Consider the following 17,535-nt stretch of genomic DNA (forward strand, 5'->3'; position numbering starts at 1 on the left):
AGAAGGTGGAGACTTTCCTGACTGAGCCACGTCCGTTCTCCCCCTACCAGAGCATGACAAGCATCGCCTGTGTAAGAGTGCTGACTACATGAACCTACACTTCAAGGTCAAGTGGCTATATAACGAGTATGTGGCAGAGCTTCCTGCCTTCAAGGACCGCGTGCCTGAGTACCCTGCGTAAGTCCCTTGCCCCAGGCCAGAACCGTAGTGCTGACAGCTAGACGGAGGCCCAGAGATGAGGGCTGACCTACTCAGGGTTCCCTAGGCATCAGGGTCACAGTGGGGTGCAAACCTAGTATTCTCTATTTTCAGCCATTAGACTATGGACTCCTATAGCCCAATTAATATTCATAAGTATCAGGAACTGCATTGAGCAGTCCTATGTGCCTTTTCTCATTTAATCCTTTTGACGATTCTATAAGATGGGAGCGTTATAATTCCCATTTTGTGGATGAGGAAATGGAGAGTTAAATGCCGAAGGACTTGCCCAAGGTGACATCCAATAAGTGACGGAGCCAGGATTTGAACTCTGGATGTCTGACTCACGGGCTGTGTTGGAGAGCAGGATGGTGGTCACCATTTACCGAGGACCTACCATACGTTGTGTCATTCACGCTCACAGCAGCACTGTGGGATAGATACTCCTCTGTTGTACAGGTAATGGGATCCCAGAGAGTAAATGCCCTTACCCATGGGTCGTTTATCTGAACCATGGTTCCTGCAAGTATGGGCCTTTCTCTGACAGTGGTCATGAGGTCCATTTCATGGCTGAAGTAACCGAGGCCTGGTGGGGTAGGGAAGCAGGGAGTAGCCCCCCCACCGGAGGCCACAGGGTGAGTTCAAGGGAGAGGAGGACCTGCCCAAGTACCATCCAGAACCAGGCAAAGCAGAGGGCCAGGGGACAAGAGGTGGCAAGACCTCACTCCTGCTCTCTGTTCCAGGTGGTTTGAGCCCTTTGTCATCCAGTGGCTGGATGAGAATGAGGAGGTGTCCCGGGATTTCCTGCATGGGGCCCTGGAGCGAGACAAGAAGGATGGGGTGAGGAGACTGACCCATGACCAAGCCCCTAGTCTGCCCACAGTGGTCTTGCTCCCTCTGGGGTCCATTGGGACCCAATATGGGGGCAAAACTTGCCCTTGAGATGAAGCCAGTCTCTGAAAGGTGACTATCGTCTTCATCTTGTTCATGATTTTGAAAGTTTTTTGTTCACTCAACAAATGAAAGAGTTCGTCCAGCTGGAAGCCCCACTCTCTTTATCCATAGTCTCTGTGTCCACCTCTAAGTCACCCTTCCACAGTGTCCATCTCACCCCAGGGCAGTTGGTCTCTGGCTTTCCCCATGAAGAGTGGGAGGGTTGGACTCTAGGGACTGTCTGGCTCTGACCCCTCTCTTTTCCCTCATGGCCTCCCCACCCCTACAGTTCCAGCAGACCTCAGAGCATGCTCTGTTCTCCTGCTCCGTGGTGGACGTCTTCTCCCAGCTCAACCAGAGCTTTGAGATCATCAAGAAACTCGAGTGCCCTGACCCCCAGATCGTGGGGCACTATATGAGGCGCTTTGCCAAGGTGCGGGAGTGTGGGTGGGGTTGGGAATGGAGTCCAGGGGAGGGATGGGATTGGGATAGGGTCAGGGTTGGGGTTGCACTTGAGATTGGGATTGCGGTCCAGGTCAGGGGCAGGGTTAAGATTAGGACTGAGGTCAAAGTTGGGGTTGGTGATATCAGTGGGATTGAGGTTGGGGTTGACATCAGTGTTGGAGTTGTGGTTGAGGACAGTGTTTAGGTTGAGGTTGAGGTTGAGGTCAGGGTTGTGGTTACAGTTGGAATTGAATTTGGAGCTGGGGTCAAGGTTGAAGATGGGGTTGAAGTTGGGGTTGGGTTTAGGGTTACTATTGGGATTGAGATTCCATTTGGCATTGAGGTTGGAGTGAGTGTTGGGATTTATGTAGAATTTGGGTGGGTCTTGGGGTGAGTTTGGAAGTCAAGACCATCCAACTGGGTTTGAGGGTTCCAGCTAATTGGCTTTAGGCTGGGTTGAAGTTGAGGACTGCAAGTAAGAATTGGGATTCCATTTGGGGTTGAGTCGCGCTCATGCTTGGAGCTGGGTTAGTATGATGGTTGGTTGCTCTGTGAAAAAGCTGGCTCTACATAAAATAATCATCTTTACCTGGTGGTGTCTCCTCTTGGTTGTGATGGTCATCCTGGGTGGAGAATTCGCCCATCAAATGGGTCCCTCTTGAGTGCTCATAGGGGTTTGGGTTCATCCCTGATCTCACTAGTGGCTCTTGAAGAGCCTGCCTAACTCCAGCTCCTGTTCTTCCCCCACATCTGTATCCTCCCCAGACCATCAGTAATGTGCTCCTCCAGTATGCAGACATCATCTCCAAGGACTTCGCCTCTTACTGCTCCAAGGAGAAGGAGAAAGTGGTGACCTTTGGGGGTCCCTGTCCCGTCCCCTCCCATCCCCATTCTGTACCCCCAAGGGCTCATCCTTCCCTGGGCTCTGATACTTCTGTCTGTGTATGTCCAACTGTGTGTGTCCGTGTACCTGGCTGTGTGTGTCTGAGGGGATCTGGAGGTGAGGGCACGTGCCTTCAGTGTGTCACTGTCTGGTTGTTGTGAATGAAACCTTCAGGGTGTATGGATGTGAGCTTGCAAAGCTTTGAGACCACGTAGGAGAATATAGGTGTGTGACAAGAACTCTCCCCTTCCCGCTGCTCCCAGAAGCCAGCCCCCCTCTGGGGAGGAGCTACTTGGGCCCTGATTCCCCCTGCCAATCCCCAGAGACCGTCCTCCCCAACATTCCCAGGAATCTGATCCCAAGGCTGTCTTCCATTCTCAGATGACCCTATGGGACCCCAGCTTTCTCTGGACCCAGACCCTGAAACCATCCCGGGGTCCCCGGCAGCGGATGGGGGAGGCTCTGGGGAGGGATCCTGAGTCCTGAATCTCTGCTCTGTTTGCACCGCCAGCCCTGCATCCTCATGAACAACACTCAGCAGCTGCGAGTGCAGCTGGAGAAGATGTTCGAAGCCATGGGAGGAAAGGAGGTAAGGCGAGGCCTGGGCAGGGTCACCATCTCCCCCGTGTCCCTGCAGGCTGTTGATGAATTCCAGCTCAACCACTCCCTCAGACCCAAGCAAGAAGCTTCACTATCTGTGCCCGTTTCCTCCCCAGCCCTTTGGGATCTCTTTCCCTGGGTTGGATGGGCAAATGCCCCACTTATGTGGATGCTCTGTAAACCTGATCTAATGTCCCTTCTCCCTCCTCAGCTGGATGCTGAGGCCAGTGACATCTTGAAGGAGCTCCAGGTGAAACTCAACAATGTCTTGGACGAGCTCAGCCGGGTGTTTGCTACCAGGTGGGGGCACCTCTAGGGCTGGGAGCAGACAAGAGGGGGCAGCCCCCAGACCTCTGAGCCTGGGGCATCCAGAGACTCAGCAGATGTAGTTAGTGGTGAAGACTTCAGGCTTGGAGTTAGACCTGAGTTCGATCCTGGCTTCCCACTTACTAGCTATATAGCCTTGGGTGAGTCATTCAACCTCTCTGAACCTTACTTTACTTATCTATAAAGTGGGGATGAAAATAGTGCCTGGGTAGGACTGTGCAATGAAATAAACAACACAAGTAAATGTCTCAGCACAGTGCCCAATTCTGCTATTTCACACCATCCCCTCCCCTGCTCAGTGATATGCCATGCCTCTGTGATGCTTGGGATAAAACATCAAGGTCCACGGGTCAGCTTTTGAGGCCTCGTCTGACCCTTTCTCTGGGAGGCCTGGAGAGCCTGGCCTGAGCTCCACCCCCTGTGCCCCCAGCTTCCAGCCACACATCGAGGAGTGTGTCAAGCAGATGGGTGACATCCTCAGCCAGGTGAAGGGCACGGGCAACGTACCAGCCAGTGCCTGCAGCAGCGTGGCCCAGGACGCTGACAATGTACTGCAACCCATCATGGACCTGCTGGACAGCAAGTGAGTCGGGCTGGGTGGACTGAGACAGCCAGGGGGTGGTCAGGGATGGGACCTCAGAAACCCGGGGCTGACCTGGAGGGGACACTAGGGGCATGTTTGCTGGGTGGTGGTTGGATGGTTTGGATGGGTGGGTGGAGGTATGAAGGATGGGAAGATGGGTGGGTAAATGATCGGAAGGACTGGTGAGGAAATATTTGTAAGGGTGAGTGGATGGTGGTTGGATGGGTGGATGGATGGATGGATGGATGGACGAATGGATCAATCGATTGAAATAAGTGGATGGAAGTGTAGATGAGAGGATGGAAAGAAGGAAGGAAAGGAGATAGGAAGATGGATGGATGGATGGAAGGATAGTTGGGAGGGAAGGAGCCAGGGAGGAAGGGGGAAGGAAAAATATGGAGGGGCCATTAAAGGAAGTTGGGGGAGGGATAGTTTGGATGGGTGGGTCAGTTGCTGGGTGAGTCATGGTGGATTACCCCGTCTCCTTCGATCCCCACACATCCAATCACGGATTCTTTGTTGTTTTCCTTCCTTTTGTTTTGCCAAAAAACTTTTAACTTTTATTTATTTATTTTGAGAGAGACAGGGACAGTGTGAGCAGGGGAGGGGTAGAGAGACAAGGAGAGAGAGAATTCCAAGTGGGCTCCACGCTGTCGGCGCAGTGCCCGATGTGGAGCTCGAACTCACAAAACCATGAGATCGTGACCTGAGCCGAAACGGAGAGTCGGACGCTTAACTGACTGAGCTACCGAGGCGCCCCTGTTGTTTTCCCTCTTCCCATCATTCCCCTTCCCTCTCTCTCCTGAGCATGGCCCCAGCCCCTTCACAGTCCCTAGTCTCCAGCCTTCCTATTAGTTTGCCCCCGACTCTGTTCTTTCCAACAGGAAAGTCTGGCTGTGTCTCTCTCGAACACTCCATGGCTCCCCACTGCCCTCATCCGAAGGCCCGGGCCTTCCTCCCAGGTGTTGAGTCCCCTTCCAGTCTGGCCCCTGCTGGCCTGTCCACCTGCCATTCACTCTTCACATGTATCATACACCATAGTTCCATCAGGCTGACCATCCAGGGGTCCCTGTAGAGGCTCTGTGCCCTCTGGTGGGTCCATGGAGTCCTTTCCCACATTTGTTGAGGGAAAGGGGCTCTGTGGGTTAAGGGCCAGCTGGGCTGTCTCTCAGATCTGCCCCTCACTTCCAGCCTGACTCTCTTTGCCAAAATCTGCGAGAAGACGGTGCTGAAGCGGGTGCTGAAGGAGTTATGGAAGCTGGTCATGAACACCATGGAGAAGACCATCGTCTTGCCACCTCTCACCGACCAGACGGTGAGGCCCACAGGGGATCCCTGGGCCACCTCCCCTGTGGGAGCCCAGAGAACTTGATGCCAAAGGCATTGGGGCTCAGAGGTCAGTGGGGCCATTCAAAGATCAGAGAGGTCATATACGGGTCAAAAGTCATCAAAGAGTCAAAGAGGTCATGCCTGGGTCAGATATATAAAAAGAGGTCAAGTAGAGTTAAGAGATGTCTAAGGGGACATAGAAGCCGCCCGTGGGTCAGGAGGGCTTACGAAGGTCAGAGGTCACCCAGAAAATAAAGAGGTCAGTTTGGGGCTCATGGCCATCCATGGATCACACAGGGCATATGGGTCAGTGTGCACATTGGAGGGCTCTTGGGGGGTCAATCAAGAGACAAGGAGGGGAGACAATCAAGAGACAAGGAGGGGAGACACCATGGACTTCAAAGATCAGAGACAGAGGGCTCCCAGAGGTCAATCAGAGGTCACAGAGAGCATCCAAGGTCAGAGAAGTCAAGCAGAGGTCAGCATTCATCCAGAGACCAGGGCCATGCCTCTGGAACCCTTCTGGGAACAGCCCAGAGGTCGTGATCCCCAGGGATCAGGCTTCCAGGAGGGAGTGGGGGACCCGAGACCTCTGCAGTGGGGCGTGGTTGGGAGTGGGTTCCTCCCGGGAGGTGTGGGGGCCTGAGGACAGCAATGGCACACGGGTTCATGGCACAGCACGGAGTGAGAGGGCGTTCCTGGGTGGACAGGAGGGGGGCTTGGGGAGGATGGGCAGGGCCACCAGGAGGCAACCCTGGTGGGGGAGGCTTCGGACCTCCGACCACCCGCCTGCCTCCTCTGGGCTGGGCAGGGGCACGGGGTCCGCCCCTCGGTGCCGTCTCCGCCCCCTCCCTGACCTTCCTGGGAGACTCATGGTGACTTATTCCCCCCTCCCCCACCGCCCCGCCCCCATCGCGGCTGACAGATGATCGTAAGTAGAGGCCCTTCTGTCCGTCTGTCTGTCCGTCCGCTCTGTGTCTGGACTCGGCCCACCGCGTGGCTGCACCCACCCCACCCAGCGCCCCCTCCTCACCCACCGGCCCCCCACCCACTGTCCCACCTCCCGCCTAGATGTGCCTGTGTCTGTCTGGGGCGGGGCATGGGGAGGGGGCGGGGCCTGGAGGGAGGGAGGCCACGCCCGCCCACCCCGCCCCGTTAGAAGCAGAGAGGACCTACCTTCCGCCTCCCAAACCCCAAACCCCGAGCCCAGGACCTTCCCATCTGACCTCGTCCTTTGGTTGGAAATCACCCTTCCTCCCATATTCTCGGACTCCAGCAGGGTATCAGTCTCTCCCTGAAGCTAGAAGGAGGTTAAAAGTCGACGGAGTCGCTCTGACCTCCCCTTTGGGCTCTGAACTGCTAGCAGCCTCCCAAAATACAGGCCCTCACCATCTGGGTCCCCACTCGGCTGCTCAGTGCAGAACCACCTACCACCTCTGCCTTCCCAGTCCCGCCCCACGACCACATGAATCGCGGGCACACGCCCAGGCACCCAGGTGGGAGGTAGCATCCGTGACTTTGTGTCAGGCCATCTTGGCGTCAAATCCCAGCCCAGCCACTCTCTCTGTGACCTTGGGAAGTCACTTCACCTCTCAACCTCCACTTCCTTGTCTGGAAAAAGGGGTTCACTGCAGTAACTCTGTTGAGGGTTGTGGTGAGAACCAAATGGGATGATGCATTAAAGTGCTCATCTCCGTGACTAGCTTAGGCTGTGTGGTCACTAAAATTAGAGCTAATATTATTGTTGGCGGAGGCAATATGTAGACACATAGGAGGGCAGAGATCTCCCTTTGTGGGCAAGACAGGTCGTCGTAAGATGTCACCTGTCCAAAGTTTGCACGTACTTGTCTCACTTCTTGGTGGCTGCAGTCTGGATCTTTGGCTGTAACCACTTGGTGGCAGCAAGGAGCTAAGGGGAGTCACTCCGTCCCCGCTAAAGAGAGGGGGGGAGCATAAACAGGGGAGAGGGGCAGAGGGAGAGAGAGAGACAGAATCCCAAGCAGGCTCCACACTCAGCACAGAGCCCGATGTGGGGCTTGATCCTATGACCCCGGGATCATGACCTGAGCCGAAACCAACAGTCACTCAATCGACTAAGCCACCCAGGGGGCCAGGGATTCACATTTATTGATGATTCCTTGTATGCCAGACCTCATAGCTGATGTTACAGGCCACCTTCATGACAACCCTTTGAGTGAGGTGGATATTATTGTTCCTATTTTGCAGATGAGGGAAGCTGAGGCTCAGAGAGGAGAAGTCACTTGCTCAAGGCCACGTAGTAAACGTAGGCCAGAGTCAGGTTTCAAATTCAGGTCTGTCTGAATTTGGAGCCCATTTGTTCTCCTGTTGACCCAAGCAACAAGATCCTCATATATACAGTAAACGTAAATGGGTTATATTTTGGCAGTGACTTCTTTCTCTCTGGCTCTGTATTTCTGTTTTTCCTCTCTTTCTCTTCCCTGTCTCTCTGACTCTCTTACAGCCTTTAAGAGTTGATCATTGAGGCACACACACATGCAACCCAGCCATCAGCCCCCTGTGCGGTATTAGATGCCCCTTACCTCCTGTCCCCATGAGTACGTATGTGATCACCCTGGGTTCCCACCCCACATGGCTTGCCAGGTTGATCACCCTGTGACATTGTCTCTGCAGGGCACCCTCTTGAGAAAACATGGCAAGGGATTAGAAAAGGTAATGAGGGCCTCATCTGTGCTGAGGTCCTGAGCTCTGGGGTCCGAGTGTGTGTGTGTGTGTGTGTGTGTGTGTGTGTGTGTTCATTGGCATGGGCAGGAAGGTCAGCTGGGGATCACAGGTAAAAGGCAGGTGTCTTAACCAACTCCCACAAAACCAGAAGTCAGAGACGAGTTGATTCTTCAGGGACGTGGCTTGGAGTCTGGGTGCACGTGTGGGCAAATGTGTACGCAAACATATGCAAACAGCTCCCTCCCTCTCATAACAAGACCCAGAGAGCTTATCTCAGCGCTGGGTTCCGCTGAAATCCTGTGGCTTCAAGAAGGGCCCCAGATGCTGGACCGCAGCCCTCGACTGAGACATGCCTTGTTGTTCATGTAGATTTTGTTGTTGTTCTAACGGGTGTTTGTTGTAAGGAGACGGGAGCTGTGCCAGCACATGAACAGTTGCCCTTGCTGTGCAATTCACGCAGGAACTGTCATCCCTGTGAGCACACAAGAGGGGTCTCTGCTACGTGAACATGGGTTGTAGGGCTTCCCTACTCACTCATGTAGCCCTTTTGGGGGGCACCATTTACATGCAAGTGCATCCGTGTGGGGGTGAGAGTGTGTGAGTTGATGTGTGTGATTGTGCACATGTGTGCAAGCGTTTGGGAGTGCACGTGTGTATTTTAGTGTGTGAGTGTGTGTGTGTGTGTGTGTGTGTTGTATGCTGATCCAGGTGTGTGTGTGTATGAGGGGGCATAAACTCTCTGCACCTGCGTGGACGTGCTTGGGTGCGTTTCTCTACACTGAGGGAACTTGTGGTACCTGGAAGTACGTTTCTTTGAGAGCCAGGGTTCCCAGGGAAGAGTCCTGGGAGTTGGGGGAGGAGAGAAACCCAAGCCCTTTCTCTCCTCTCCTCCTCCCCAAGGCGCCTCATCCCTGGGCAGGCTGTCCCCAGGTGACAGGCTGGTTCTAGCCTCCTGGCTAGTCCGGGCGTCTAGCCCCCCAGCTCCCAGTGGGAGACAAGGGAAGGTGCCTAGCTGAGGAGGGGGCCCAGCGTTAGATCCAGGAGCTGGGGGGGGGGGGAGGGCAGCTTGTGGGCCGGGCAGTGGAACTGTGCTTTCAGGGGGCAGGGAAACCCCAGTGAGCACCCTCCCATCAGCCGCCCAAACTCTGACCTCCGCCTGATTCTCTCCACAGGGCAGGGTGAAATTGCCAAGCCACTCAGATGTAAGACCAGCCCGTCACTGTCTGTCTGGCTCCCACCCCCCCACCCCCTCCCCACCCTGTGCCTCCTTCCACCTCTGTGGTCTGTGCCGTCTCGGGGGGCGCACTGTGAACCCATCCGTGGTCTCTTCTTCCTTTGTCTGTCTGGTTTGCTCGCGAGGGGCGGCGGGCGGGGGGGAGGCAGGAGGGGAGGAGGGGGTGGCAGGGGGAACCAAGGACCAGACGGCTGGGCTCCTGAGTCACTGTACCTCATGACAGCCTCCGGTCATCACAGACAAGGAATGGAAAGCGTAGCGACAGCCAGGATGAAAGTAATAGTGGCCGGAGGGCCAGCTCCCATCGGCCAGCTGGTCGACCCTCCACACGATTCCAACGATCACAGCTATGAATGGCCCTCCTCCCTGCCTCGCGCTGCTCAGGACCCCGCACCATCCCAGGGCCCAGTAAACGCAGGACTCATTACCTCATTGATACTTAGGCCTCCCCCATCCCCCAAGCTAGCGTAGGTGCCCCTGTTAACCAGGGAAGGAAACTGAGGCCCAGAAAAGGCCGGGGACATGCCGCAGGTCACCCAGCACAGCGATCGGAGGCGGCAGGACCATTGTCCCCAGCACTGCTCATGACCTTGAGACCAAATGATAATAACAGGGAACACTGAACAAAGACAGACTGAGCCCCAGCTAAGCCGTGAAGTGGATACAATGGCCCCCAACTAGATGGGAAGGCTCAGAGAGGTTAAGTGACTTGCCCAGGACCACACAGCAGAGCTGGGATTTGAACCCAGGCCCACCCGGCTCATCGGGGCCATAACCAGGATGCCATCTTGCTGGTGTCTGTTTTGGGTGGGGTGGGGGATGGGTACCGAGGTGTGTGTGGGTGGGGAGGACTCTTCCCTTTACAAGGTCAGACTAACAGCTACCCAGATTATTGGGGAAATTCGCCCACACAGGGAATGGGCCCAGGGAGGGGGCGGGGAAGGCTGGGGGCGGGGGTCACTAGAGCCCATCCCCCAGTTTTCTCAAAACCCCCTGACTTGGGGCTGGGAAGCCCATCCCATACCGACAAACACCATCTACGGCTCCCTACACCCACGGCCCCTCGCTGCCCATTCTGTCGTCTCTGTCCCACAAACCTGGGGTCCTGAGGGAGGCGAGAGGGTGGGTAGTGCGCCCACACTGGGATTTGCAAGGACAAAGTCACCACCTCCTCCTCAGCGCTTTCTGAGGGGGAAGCTCCAGGCCTCTGTCCCTGGGACACAACCATTGCCCTGCCCAGAGCCTCTGGACAAAAACTAAGATCGTGTCCAGGGCTGGGGTGTCAGTAAGGCTGTGGGGATTGGTCTGGAGGACCCCCACGCTCACCTTGGCTGTGACTCTTTGTTACCTGCAGGGAACCCAGATGATCTTCAATGCAGCCAAAGAACTGGGTCAGCTGTCTAAACTCAAGGTGAGGCCAGGGGTGGGGGGCAGGAGATTGGGGTGGGGAAGCTTCCTGGGGGGAGAGGTCCCAGAATGGTGACATGCTCAAGGGACAGAAACCCTGCTCAGACTGACGGAAGCATAATTGATTTGCTCCACTGTGTTGGAAAGATGTGCAAAGTTCGGCTTCAGATACAGCTTGATCAAGGGTACACGTCGTTTATTCAACAAATATTGAGCCCCTGTTGTGTGCCACTCACATGCTAGGCACCAGGGACATCGTGATGAAAAGACAGACCCACTCTCCAACTCCTCAGAGTTTTACAGGGATGAGGCCTATAGACAGGCAGATCCCTAAGGTGGGTCTGCCCACCCGGGCCCTCTCTCCATCCATCCAGGACCACATGGTACGAGAAGAAGCCAAGAGCTTGACCCCGAAGCAGTGTGCAGTAGTTGAGCTGGCCCTGGACACCATCAAGGTGAGAGTTCCCACCCCTGTGTCATCCCAGGGGGAGCAGGCAGAGCGTGTGACTTAGGCTTGAACCCACCTCAATGTATCCAATTTACAAACACCCCCTGATGACTCTTCTGTCAGCTCCAGGCTGGCTGATGGCGGGGCCCCGAGGAGCCCTAGGTTCGGGGGGGACAGCCCCAGCTCTGTGGGGTCAGGGCCGGGTAGAAGGGAGGATGGGAATTGAGGGAGCCCGGGAACGGAGAAGCGAGGGCTTTCTGAAAGAAGGCATGTGGGAGGTGGGTCTTGAGGAATGCATAGGCGTTCACAAGGCAAAGCAAACAAAGCATTCCAGGCAGAGGACCAGCCCGTGCAAGAACACTGTGGTCTCCATGACACAGAAAGCATGAAAATTACTCTAGAAGACATTTTTTGCTGCAACAGAGAATTATAGTGAAACAGGGTTCGCAACACAGTAAGGAGGGTGGTCAGGGAAAGCTCCTCGAGACCTTACCCAGAGGAAGACCACCATGGCAAAATGGGGGTGTTTGAAGTGGGGGGGGGGACTCCCCATCAGTGAGCACAGTAAATGCAAAGACCCCGAGGCAGGTACGTTCTAGGGAAGACATTTGGAGAGAAGCCTGGGAGGTTGCAGGGTTGGGGCCACAGAGGCTTGGGGAGAGGCGGGAGGCATGGGTATTACTTTGAGAGTGCCGGAAGCCCACCCGTGGATTTGGGACAGGGTTGGAGGTCGGGGAGTGGAGAGCACGACTTGGGTGTTTTGAGGGCCCCCAGGCCATCCGGGGCGCGTCACCACCGGAGGGCAGCGGAGTTGGGGAGGGCGGATGGGGGCTGCCCAACTGGTCTCACCTCTCCCCACCCCGTCCTCCACAGCAATACTTCCACGCAGGTGGCGTGGGCCTCAAGAAGACCTTCCTGGAGAAGAGCCCAGACCTGCAGTCCCTGCGCTACGCCCTGTCCCTCTACACGCAGGCCACGGACCTGCTCATCAAGACCTTCGTGCAGACGCAATCGGCCCAGGGTAAGCGGCGGCCTAGCGCGCGGCGACCCAGCCCCTACCCAGCGAGGCTGCCACTGACTCGCCTCTGTGACGTCGCGGCCCGGGGCAACTGACCAGCTCCCGGCGCTCGCGAGCTCCGTGAGGTCACCGGGCCAGTGAGGGATCCACAACTCGTGGGGGCGGGACTTCTGACGTCACTGGGCCAGGAGGTGATTGGCATTTCCTGGGGGAAATCTATGACATCACGGGGCCAGGAGGGGATTGAAAGCTGTGGCGCGGGACCTCTTTGAAAGGCCAGGACCAGGGAGCGACTGAAAGCACCAGGACGCGGCTTTGAAGGGCAGGGCCCGGGGAGTGGTTGACATTTAGGGGCGGGGGGAGGCGGGGCAGGTGACGTCACGCGGCAAAGGAATGATTGGCTGTCCCAGGGATGGGCGGGGCCCCGGCCTGGAGGAGTGGACGGAGAGGGGGTTTCCATTTCTCAAATTCTCGCTTTCTCTCTCTCTCTCTCTCTCTCTCTCTCTCTCTCTCTCTCTCTCTCTCTCTCCCTCTCTCTCTCTCTCTCTCTCTCTCTCTCTCTCTCTCTCTCTCTCTCTCTCTCTCCTCTTGTCTCTGTCTCCTGTCCCTCTCTGAGTTCCCACACAGCAGCTGGGGCTGAGGGGAGCAGGACTCCAGGGTCCTAGTTCCCCTCCCTGAGGACCCGCCCTTTTCAAAACCGGCCCTAAGACCAGGGAGAGATGTTTGGCCGCTGACCCAGGCTTAGCTCCGGCAGGGGGGTAGGAGGGAGAGTTGCCCGCAAGCCGGAAGCTGGGGTGAGGGGAGCGGCCCCCTTCCCCTCCAGTCAGCCCAGGGCCCGGGGCGCTCCCTGGGCGTCAGGCCTCTGTGCTCAGCTTCGTGCCCAGTCCAAGCTGCTGCTTTTAGTGTCCCTGGTGTTCCCCCCCCCCCCCCGGAGCGGGAGGCTGTCTGTCCGTCCGTCTGCAGCTGACGTTTCTCTCTCTCTTGTTTCTCCTCCCTCTCACTCGCCGCCCCCTCTCCGCGCCTCCCCTGCTCCCCGCCACGTACACTCTCGCCCTCCATCCTCGCCTCTCGCTCGCTCGTCTCTCCCCCCACCCCTCCCTTCCCTCCTTTCTCCACCTTCCCCCGTGATTAGTCCATGGTGGAAAAGGGACTAGGTTTACCCTTAGTGAAGACATTTATCCTGAGAAGGGTACGTGCCTCCGCCGCCCGCCGCCCGCCCGGTGCCCGGTGCCTGCGCCCCTCCCGGCCCCGGCTAGTAAAAGGCCCGTCCTTCCGCCTCCCCGGCCCGCCGGGCCCCGTCCAGGCCGGACCGGCTGTGGGGGCCTAGGTGGATGAGGGGGAAGGACGGCTTGCTGGTTCCACGTGGGGAAGGAGAAGCGATTCGAGTCGGAATCCGCTTCTTCCTAGGTGCATCTCTTAAGCCAGGTCCCGGTCCCCCGGACAGCGCCTGCACGGTTAAGAGTGGGCTCAGATCCCAGTGAGCTATGATCCCAGCTCCGCCATTTGGGCGGGCCGGACGCCTGCAGGGAGCATCTCGCCTCCCTGAGCCTCAGCTTTCTCATCTGTGAAATGGGAACCGTCAGGGGCCCTAATTCGTAAGATTGTTTTTAGGATTAGATGAATTAAATGTAGAGAAGTTCCTGACCTGTCATACATGCAGTAGCTCCCAGCGAGTGTATTGTTGTTACTTTTATTATTAATTAATTAATTAATATTATTACTGATGTCATTCTTCCAAGCATAGCAAACTAACGGTTTTCAGGCTCTGACTCTGGGCCAGCGCTTGTGCCAAGAAGCATTTCTCAGGGATTTTTGAAAAGATTTCTCCCAATTGCCCCCCAGGATGGTCCATCATTCCACAGATGAGGAAGCTGAGTCTCAAAGGAGATTAAGCCACTTGCCCAAGGAACCTTCCCCTACGGGAAGATAGTCGGGGAGGGATGGGATTGGGGTACGCACAGGGAAGCCCCAGAGACCCTTCCCCTTGGAGCCAGCAAACTACGGGATGGGGGCGCCCAGCACTGCCCTCCTCCCCCTTCTTACTAGCTCTGGCCATGGTCTGACCCCTCACCCCACCCACCATTGCCCAACTACCCCCCCTGGCACCCTCAGTCTGGCCCGGATTGAGCTTGCTGTGAAGCATCAGCCTTGGGGGGTGGGGGAGGTGAGGCTGAGCATGTGACTGGTGGGGGGAGGGGGGACCGAAGCCTGAAATGACAAGGAAGGTGGCCTGGGGTGGGCGGCAAAGATGGGGGGTGCACGCCCCAGCAGTGGGGTGATGGGGGTCTCCAGGCCTCTCTGCCCCCTGAGCCTCAGTCACTTCCTACCCAATGCCAGGTAACCCGGATTAACCTTGGGCACCCACCCCTGACTCTCCCTTTCCTCCCCCATGCATGGGGCGCTCAAGGTGTGGGGAGCTTCCTGAGGGGCAGGGGAGGGGCCTGGTGGGGGTGCTGGCGGTCACAGGTTTCAGGCCCCACAGGATGCCCTTTCCAGAGCCACAGAGAGAGGGACGGGACAGAGAGTGTTAAGCTGCTCCTTCAATGACCCCCATCGGAACCAATCAGTCAGGGCATTCCTGGTAGCTAGAAATAGAGGCAGACTAGGGAATTTGTGGGCCTGGAACCGAAAGATTAAGGGTTACACTGACACCAATAATAGCTGAATCCAGAGCCTCTAACAATGTCTTTGGTCACTGGTCTCTGTTGAGACGTCTGTGAGGCAGGCTTTCCCCCCATTGGGCAGAGACAGCCTTGCTAGCTTAGCACCAAAGAGTCTTTCCTCAGAGTTGCAGCCAAAGTCCCAGAGCTAACTCTGATTGGCCCAGCGTGGGTCACATGACCATTCCTGAGCCAATCACTGCAACTGTGGGCAGGGAATGCTCTGGGCAGCCATGGCTCATTTAGCCATACCAAGATCTGAGGTGGGTGTGGGGGTATTTCTCAATGGAAACTTGAGATTCTCTATTGAAAAGAGGAATGGCATTGAGGGAGGGAGAGAAAAGATATCCTGCAAGCTGTCGCCTCAGAAGAAGTGAGGACTCTGGGTCGGGTCAGGTTATCACAGTGTTTTGGAGAAGCAGCGAGGAAGCCCACGTGGCTGGAGCAGAGTTAGCGAGGGTGAGAGTGGAGAGAAACGAGGCAGGCCAGGGAATAGCGAGGACACATTGGGAGCGACCTTGCAGATCACAAAAAGGACTTTGATGATTTCAGAGCGAGATGGAAGGCCATGGAAAGCTTTTGAGCAGAGGAGGGAAGTGATCTAACTTAATAGGATTTCTCTGGCCGGTGTACTGAGAAAAGAGGATTCAGAAGGTGGCTACTGCAACAGTCCAGGCATGTGAGGGTGGGGGATGGGACAGGATGGAGGCTAAGGAGGTGGGACAGATTCTCTGGTGTATTCAGCTAGTGTATAGGATGGGAACCCGAAGAGTCTGGCACTGTGACAACCCAAAGGAGAAAATGAAACCCAGGCAGCTAGGGGGTGAGGTGTTGCCAGGATGAGTTTCGACCAGGCGGCAATCACTGGCCTGAGAAAAATGGGGGGCAGGTGCGTTAAACTCAGAGAAGTTAAGAGATCCGCCTGAGACCCTACAGCAAGGCAGTGAAGGGGCAGAACCCAGCGTTCTTGGCCTCCTAAGACCACGTGCCATCCCAGCCCCACCCTCAGTGCCAACCCTGTCAGGGCTGATGGCCCAGTGCCGCCAGCACATGGTGGGTGGGAGGTGGTCCAGGTCCCTTAAGTGGGTGGGAGGAATGGAGCTCACGCCAAGCATCCTCCCCTACCCCGCCCAGGCTCGGGTGTGGAAGACCCTGTGGGTGAAGTTTCAGTCCACGTCGAGCTCTTCACTCATCCGGGAACTGGGGAGCACAAGGTCACTGTGAAAGGTGAGTAGTCTGAGTTGGGAGGGAGAGTGCCCTCTCCAGGATTCGCTAGTCCTATGACAGAAACCACCCTCAGACGAGCTTAATCAAGAAAAATAGTTGTTATTAAAAAAAAAATTTTTTTTCATAAAACTAAACAATTCCAGAAATAAAGCTCTTTCAGGTATGGCTGGATCCAGGGGTACAAACAGTGTGATGGGACTGAATTCCACTTTCTCCATCCCTCCTCCGCTCTGCCTTCTTTTTGTTGGCTTTTATTTATTTATTTATTTTTAGATTAAAACAGACTCGGTTGTTTTAGCCAAGGCCTAAAATACCACTGGTTTAAACAAGATAGAACGAGGGGTGCCTGGGTGGCTCAGTCAGTAAAGCGTCTGACTTGGGCTCAGGTCATGATCTCACGGTCCGTGAGTTCGAGCCCCACGTCGGGCTCTGTGCTGACGGCTCGGAGCCTGGAGCCTGCTTCGGATTCTGTGCCTCTCTCTCTCTCTCTCTCTCTCTCTCTCTCTCTCTCTCTGCCTCTCCCCTGTTTGCACACTCTCTGTCTCAAAAATCAATAAACGTTACAAAAAATTTTAAACAAAATAGAATGTGATTTTCTCTAACTCCGAGGACAATCAGCCCGGAGCTGACGTGGAGGTTTTCCAGTGTTGGGGATCCCTGCATTTCTTATTCCACTCTCATCTCTAATGTTTTCCTCCTCCATAAGGTACCAAAGGACTCAGTACTCACCAGCATCCCAGCCTGCAGCTAGGAGAAGGAGAACGTGTAGCGCATTCTCCTGGCCCTTTAAGCCCCAACCTGAAAGTTGTACACATCACTTCCTCTCACATTTCGCCGGCTGGAACTTCGTCATACGGCCGGGCGCGCTTAGCTGTAGGAAGATTGCGGGGGATGGGGCTTTTCAGACAGGCGTTGAAAACCACAGCTGCGTAGAGAGGACCCTGACAGCCTTACCCTCTACTTCCCCCCGACAGTGGTGGCGGCCAATGACCTCAAGTGGCAGACTTCTGGCATTTTCCGGCCATTCATCGAGGTCAACATCATCGGGCCCCAGCTCAGCGACAAGAAACGCAAGTTTGCAACCAAATCCAAGAACAACAGCTGGGCCCCCAAGTACAACGAGAGCTTCCAGTTGTGAGTCTGAGGATGCTTGGGGGATCACGGGGAGGGGCCATCTGCTGCGTGAATTTCAGGGCCCGCTAGGCCAGAGGGAAGTCTGGTGGGCCAGTGGTATCTGGGTGCAGGAATGAGAGGGGTCATATCCTAGGTGAGGGCCCCGGGAAGCGAGGCGCCTTGGTGCAGGAGTGACGGGGGCGAGGGGATGGGGGTAACCACTTTGGGAGACAGGCAGTTCCCAGGGGAGGCAGTGAATGTGATATAACATGTTGATGAAGGCTTGTGAAGAGGAAGGGAAGTTTGAGCAGAGGGGGCATGTGGGGCAGGGTCATTTCTGGGGTTGGAAACTCAGGTCTGGTTAAGGGCCATGAGCGATCATGATGAGGCAAGGAACGTGTGGGTGAGGGTCTCAGGGCCATGAGGGC

General features: G+C 56.0%; 1 protein-coding gene across 6 annotated transcripts in view; it reads left to right on the plus strand.

Moving 5' to 3' along the window:
* UNC13A (unc-13 homolog A) overlaps positions 1 to 17,535 on the plus strand; it is a 62,090-nt gene that overhangs the window by 40,693 nt on the left and 3,862 nt on the right. Inside the window, exons 27-42 of one of the 6 annotated variants that reach the window (XM_053219663.1) lie at positions 51 to 177; positions 942 to 1,038; positions 1,421 to 1,564; positions 2,341 to 2,424; positions 2,970 to 3,047; positions 3,270 to 3,358; positions 3,816 to 3,968; positions 5,160 to 5,283; positions 7,950 to 7,988; positions 9,173 to 9,202; positions 10,589 to 10,645; positions 11,016 to 11,096; positions 11,963 to 12,110; positions 13,240 to 13,296; positions 15,902 to 15,994; positions 16,969 to 17,128. In XM_053219663.1, coding sequence (XP_053075638.1) covers positions 51 to 177; positions 942 to 1,038; positions 1,421 to 1,564; positions 2,341 to 2,424; positions 2,970 to 3,047; positions 3,270 to 3,358; positions 3,816 to 3,968; positions 5,160 to 5,283; positions 7,950 to 7,988; positions 9,173 to 9,202; positions 10,589 to 10,645; positions 11,016 to 11,096; positions 11,963 to 12,110; positions 13,240 to 13,296; positions 15,902 to 15,994; positions 16,969 to 17,128 — 1,561 coding nt within the window. The other 5 variants (XM_053219665.1, XM_053219664.1, XM_053219666.1 and 2 more) reach the window with 5 other exon arrangements.

This window comes from Acinonyx jubatus, chromosome A2 (genome assembly GCF_027475565.1).
Source record: "Acinonyx jubatus isolate Ajub_Pintada_27869175 chromosome A2, VMU_Ajub_asm_v1.0, whole genome shotgun sequence".
In the NCBI taxonomy this organism is placed as follows: domain Eukaryota; kingdom Metazoa; phylum Chordata; class Mammalia; order Carnivora; family Felidae; genus Acinonyx; species Acinonyx jubatus.